General features: G+C 34.4%; 1 protein-coding gene across 1 annotated transcript in view; it reads right to left on the bottom strand.

Moving 5' to 3' along the window:
• Positions 1-473: 473 nt before the first annotated feature.
• LOC106662567 (GATOR complex protein MIOS-B) overlaps positions 474-6,685 on the bottom strand; it is a 13,943-nt gene continuing 7,731 nt past the window's right edge. The window contains exons 10-17 of the mRNA XM_014386756.2: positions 4,370-4,474; positions 4,176-4,306; positions 3,979-4,117; positions 3,788-3,926; positions 3,545-3,728; positions 3,367-3,480; positions 1,059-1,141; positions 474-995 (exon numbers count right to left, since the gene is read on the bottom strand). Coding sequence (XP_014242242.1) covers positions 917-995; positions 1,059-1,141; positions 3,367-3,480; positions 3,545-3,728; positions 3,788-3,926; positions 3,979-4,117; positions 4,176-4,306; positions 4,370-4,474 — 974 coding nt within the window. The 3' untranslated portion in view covers positions 474-916. The remainder of the gene's footprint in view (positions 996-1,058; positions 1,142-3,366; positions 3,481-3,544; positions 3,729-3,787; positions 3,927-3,978; positions 4,118-4,175; positions 4,307-4,369; positions 4,475-6,685) is intronic.

Here is a 6,685-nt window from a genome sequence, read left to right as displayed (position 1 = left end):
CTAAACTCTGGAACTCCCTTCCCCTTTCTATTCGTCACACTGCCTCCTTTTCCTCCTTTAAATCCCACTTGTATAATCACCTCCTCTCCCTCCAAGCAGAGACCTCACGTTAACATTTGTTATTTTTGTTTAATATTCTCGTAATTTTTTCTTCTGTCCTGTCTTATTGGTATACATTGTGCCAAGATTTCTATCTTTTTTTTTTACTTTTAACTTCATAGAAGGAACTTCTTTTATTTATTTCATGTAAATTATTCTTAGGGGATACCAGTCCTAGAATAAAGTTATTTTTCTTCTTCTAACCGTCGTGGCCACTGATGCTGCCTTTTACCCCCTTTAAATGATTTATGAAATATTTATTATTATATTTCGGGCGAAAATTTTTGTTTTGTTAATAACAATGAAACAACTCATAAATTAAGAATAAATATTCTAACTTTATTATAATTTTAACAGTATGAAATAATTATACAAAAAATGACTTAATGCATAGAATTTTTGAGCATTGGATTTAACAGTATAATCATACAGTCTCTAATGCGTAAAAATATGAAAGACTTCAAAACAATATTAAATAAATAAGTAAATCATCACAAAAAATACTTATTGTAATTTTCTATTTGTGGTAGAATTTTTTTTGCCATGTTACAATAACTACTACACGTTTGCAATGTCATGATGCAAATAAAAGAAAAAAAGTTTAATTAATTTCATAACTTAATATGTAATGTATAAAAGTTATCGAAAATATTCATATTTATAAATAGTAATCAATAATTAAAAATTTTAAGTAAACATTTTTTATCCCTGATACTTTGTACATTAAACAATCACTTTGGACTTCTAAGCATGAGATTTAAAATAAACAATTCTAAAATACACAAATACTCATGTACAATGGTATAAAATAACCATATTAGGAAAAATTATTGCTTAGGGCATCTAGAGAAAAGCATTTACAGTTGCATTCCGTAACAGGACATTCTTGATGTTCCCTGCAAATAAATTATTTGATTAAACACAGCATAAAAAAAAGAAGCAGTGAGAAAAAAACTAACTTAAACCATTGGTTTATATGGGAGACATGTCCTCCATGTCGGCAAGCTTGACACCAGCAATACCAAGAGTCAAATGGATTCAACTGTAAAACATTATTTAAAAATTAATACTTGAAAACGTGAAAATAATAGAACAACTTAAACAAATTTTCAGTTAAAATTAAAAAAAAAATTTTTTATTGAAAAACATGTCAAGTAATGTTTATGCTACAAAGTCAGACCTGCCACCGCATAAACAATAGGATATACCTCCTACTTAGATAGCAGACTTACATGGAACATACATACAAGATTAAAAAGACAAGAACTTAACAAAAGCTCCATTATGTTTAGATCGACCTACCATTAATTAAGTTAAAGAGGATCAGTTAGATACTAATTGACCTCCTCTTTAACACAAGTAATAAAATATATGAACTACAGACACCTTCTGGGACCGAAATCAACACTAAGCCTAGATAATAAAACTTATCAAACCAATTTAGACTTATGTGTGAGGATCGTCGGCTAAAATAAAACAAACAGCAGTTGAGGAGAAGTGGACGATCCACACAAAGGGGAGTGGAGGTTTGAGTCCTGTAAGGTACCGGAGTAACAAGTTACAGTATTGTAATTTTTTTTATTTATTTATTTATTTTTATTTTTTTTTTTTTTTACGAGGGTTCGCAACAGCAGAGGTTATATCAACCCACGGGGTGCCGGTGTTTTTGAAAAAATGCAGGGCCGCTGGATTCGAACCTGGGATCTTCACCTTACAATGAGTGCCGTGTCAAAGACTAAACCTTGCGGCAACCGACGCCCCCTAAGTGTTGTAATATTAAAAATATCATTAGACGAGATCTTGTTTCTTTTCTATTATTTACAAGGTATTTTCATTTATTGTTTTTTAAAGTAAGTATCTTATGCCAACAGTCATTGGGAAATTAAGAACTTGTTAACTTCATGAAATTGCTTGAAAGGAGTAATTGCTTCTTCTGCGCAAAAGGCAAAATTCGAATCGAGACACGTAAAAACAATGGTAAATGCGTTTGAGCAGCAATTTTAAAAAAGTTACCAACAAGACTGAGTCAAAACAACTTGTGACCCCTGTAAAAGACATCAAACCAGCTGACCAGACCGAATCATTAATAAAGAACGAATCAGACTGTGATGAATGTAGTGAGAATGTATCTGCATCAAGAGTTCGTTCCTTACCAGAATCCTTATTCAAAAAATTAGTGCCACCTATATATCATTCTAGATTGACCCCTTCACTTAATTCAACATCAGAAACGGATAGCGAATTGCACACAAAATTTGAAAAATTCATTTTCCTAATAAAGAAATTGCCTCAACACCTTAGAGAAAAACTAGATTCCTTACCAAAATTAAAATTATATAATTCGGAATCCATCATTAAGTTTTTAAAATCACTGAAGTCACAGCACGACATAAGAAAACATTCTGTAAAATTCTTTCATACATTTCCGAATCACAAATGACAGGTTCAGTATCTAATATTATAGGCCAAATGGCACAAGACAAAATTATGACATTTGATAAATTTCGAGATGTCCTATTCAACAAATATACTGACCCGGCGAATCTTTTTTTCTCTAAAATTAAAATATTTAATGCAATCTCATGGATCACAAGAAGGCCTGCGAGATTTTTTTGATACCCAAGTGTTGTACGCAAAGATTTTCGGAAAGCAATTTAATAGATATAATTAAACAACGAATCCATCCCAAATATTTATGTTTATAGGAGAAAATTTCAACACCTTGGCAGAATTGTACGGCAAAATATTGATTAGAATTGAGAAAGGCAATTAGAGAACAAGTTTCACATTCTAGAGTCACCCTGTTGGGCTCAGCCAAATCCTCCAACATCCAATGAATCCAATTTTTTCAATCCGTTCTCCACCATTCCTTAGCCCTTCCTTCTACATCACCAATCAAATGATCCATAAAGATCTAAAAGTCCCATTCGTGAAGGAAGTGATAAAAACAACCGTCCTCAATTTCCACTCTAGTCTATCTCTCCACTCTCCTAACCCACTAGCCGAAACTCTTTCCTCTTCGTGATTTTGCCAAACTTGAGCACTTTACTGTGACAATCTAGTTCAGCTGGTAATTCACGAGTGCATTTTGTAAGATTGGCCTCTCGTAAAGCTGTATTATTGGTCACCCTGAAACTCGCTCTAATCTCAAGTTTGTATCATTGTGTTTCTAATATTGTAACAGAGACATTACAGAAAGCCAAGTGAGAAATGAATTCAATAAAAATTTCTAAAAGTTATACAATTTTTTTTTTACTCCTACTATACCTGTAGGTTAGGTGGGTTTGTAATTTCTGGCTGGTAAGTTGAGGCCGTTCCCATGTGCATTAGGCAGATGGCACACCGAGGCTGTGGCTTTCTACAATTTGCACAACAGCTCAGCTGAAAAATTGTAAGAAAAGATTAATTTAAAAAAATAAACCATCATAAAAATAATAAAACAAACCTTAGATCTTGGATACTGTCCTTTATTCTTTGTTGCATTACGAATAGAATATGTACTTTTGCCGCAAAAGTTACACGAGACGTAAACTTGCTGTTCGGGCCTTGTTGACGACCTGCTGTAGTACCAGATATCAAACTGGGCCCTTTGCGTCCACATCCTCCACATGTCTAATAATTCTCTATAACTATATTCATTTTTGATCAGTTTAGCAATGATAAATAAAAATTACAAAAAAAGATTTACCAGTTTATCCAATACTGCGCTCTTTCGTGTTCTAACAGCAAAGGCGGGAGAGTACGCATTACAACCACGCTTACGGTTTGTATGTCGCAGGAATTGTCCAAGTAGTTTTGAAACAAAGGAAGCACCTGACTGCACATCCCTATGAAAATGAGTTTGACATCATAATAATCACAACTGTAGTTATTCTTTACCTGTCAGTAGGATCCCGGCTAGATTTCCCTCTGATGTCAACGAATCGGAAAGCTGGGTAATAAATTCGTTGAGTTTGTTGTCAGATAAGAAAGTCAAAGCGAAGCCTATTCTGTCTTCCACATCCATCCCTTGTTCATTCTAACACAGCATACATTTTATTAAACAGTTTAATTATAAGTTTTATAAAATTACTTACAACTACTAGTTCATAATTATCAGAGTCAGAAGTTAAAAAAGCGAAAATCGCCCTTAAATACGGGTCACCCAAATTAGCCCGAGATGCGATACAAGATTCTCTCCAAACGCTCGTTTTGTCATCCGTGAAGCCTGATAAGAAAATCATATATTTTTCCCCCAATCCAATGAATCCTTAAAAAAATATTGTCTTACCTGACAGAGCCATAGATACAGTATTGTGAGATTCAGATAATATTTTAATGGCCTGTTTCAACTTAAGTCCAAACACAGCAAGTGATGCCGCTTTTGTTACACAGCCTAAAATAAAATGTTTAAATATAATAAAAAAGGGATAGAATAATGATAACATAAAATAAATATAATCAGCCAAGTGGTGAACTCCTCCACCTTAAATTAAATTTGCGAACGCTTAACATATCTCCAGCCCAAGGGAAAAGTAAATTGGCATACACCAAAGCATGCAAGGAACGGAACTGAACCACACGGGATGAATTTATCAGGTGGAAAAAATCAAAGAAGTTATTGACATCTTAACCGACTTTGTCTTGAAAAGATAGAAACATCAAAACTGTCCTTTGTGACTGCAAAGCCTTGGCCCAGAAAAGGTACAGCCTCTTTCGAAAGGCAAATACAATGGCTAAACAAGTAAGCGAAGAGGAACCACAGAAAATCCTAAACCACCTTAAATGTTGTGTACTCATTGAGGCATGGAATTACCCAAGGGTCAAATCCACCAAAGATCTTTTAAGTTGAGTGGAAGAGGAAGACTTTGGTTACCAGTGACCCAAGAGAAAGAAAAAATATCACACTCAAAGAAAAAGAAAAACCACTCGTATTTTGTGTTTATTTTAAACTTCTCTTTCTTTTTATTATTATATTAATTACAACATATTTATTTCAATATAAACTAAATTAAACAAGATCAGAAATGAGTTTTATAAAAAATATTTAATTAAAATGGTATGAAAGAAAATTTACCAAAATGTAGAAAATCTTTTAGTGATAGATTAAAATTTAATTAAATTCACTAATTTCGTGGTCCGCTTGACCAATTAATACATTACAATTAATTAAGGTTTTTAGTTGAGATGAAAAAAGTTAACGGCAGGAGCGGGATTCGAACCCACGATCTTCGGCTAGATACGCCGTGGCTCTACCACTTGAGCTATCGTGACCTCGATCCACTCGGACATCAACTTCCTATCTCAACCCCCACCTTATGAGTTTTCCCTCCTTTTTGCCANAAATAAGAAAAAATATTTGTGCCACAAACTCAATTAAATTAAACGGAAAAGACAAAAATTGGGACCTGATCCAAATAAATTATAACAAAACCTTAAAAAAAAAAAAAACAAATGTATACAGATTTGAAAAAAATATGTGATCTTTGACATACGCAACTAACTCCTTGCCATTTACATAAAAAAAGAGCAGGTGCCTTCAAGCAAAATTGAGAGAGGGTCCTTCCTCGTCCTTTCGTAGCTCAGCTCGCACTGCCCGATCCTGCTGTTGGGGATTAGCTTATCCTTTGAGATAAGCTTCTCATTTTTGAAAATATTGTTATAGATGAAAAAAAATGGCAAAAAGGAGGGAAAACTCTTAAGGTGGGATGAAGACTCTTGAGTTAGGAAGTTGATGTCCGAGTGGATCGAGGTCACGATAGCTCAAGTGGTAGAGCAGCGGCGTATCTAGCCGAAGATCGTGGGTTCGAATCCCGCTCCTGCCGTTAACTTTTTTCATCTCAACTAAAAACCTTAATTAATTGTAATTAAAATTTAAATAACAATTTATTACTTAGTTTTGCACTTAATAATACGTATTAAGTTTACTGGCCTTGCGAAGGGCCTAGTCTCCTAGGCATCGAATAAGCAATCAGATTTTGTCTTGTGAAACAGAATCCCATTCTTTAACAAAGTCGTTTCAGGTTGTTGAATGATGTCTCACCCTTAAGTGTTCTATACGATTCATGTCACGAGAATGCGATGGCCAATTCATTGTGGAATCCATACTTCCTCCAAGTAATAAATGACAAAACTTGAGCCACCTGTGGTCGAGCATTTTCATGCATTAACACAAAGTTAACTCCAATAAAAGGAGTGGCTATAACCACAGCTTTCAGATGAACTTCCTCAATGTACCTTAGTGCAGTCAATTATCCGTTCTATATGATAATCAGCTCGGTACAGGCATGGATGCTGATTCCACCCCATAACTGTCTTTGAAAAGGCTGTGACTCATCACTGTCTGTGTCGTGACTGTCATCTGATTGCCACAAACCAAACCGGAGTTCATCTATGAACAACCCAGTTCAACTGTCCAAGCAAGATGTTGATTGGCGAACATTCTCCTTTTTACTCAATGTAGAGTATGAAGCCTTCTGATGACTTTTTTTATTTAGAATTCGTGAAATGCGATCTGGTGTGATGTAGGTTTCAGAAAAACATTTTCTTTATCGTGCCAACGTTTCGATCTTTATTGAGATCATCTTCAGGGCCTGGGATTTACAAA

Source organism: Cimex lectularius, unplaced genomic scaffold, assembly GCF_000648675.2.
Source record: "Cimex lectularius strain Harlan isolate CLEC.00 unplaced genomic scaffold, Clec_2.1 scaffold33, whole genome shotgun sequence".
In the NCBI taxonomy this organism is placed as follows: Eukaryota; Metazoa; Arthropoda; class Insecta; order Hemiptera; family Cimicidae; genus Cimex; species Cimex lectularius.
The sequence above is the reverse complement of the archived record's forward strand: the minus strand, read 5'-3'. Positions and strand labels throughout refer to the sequence as shown.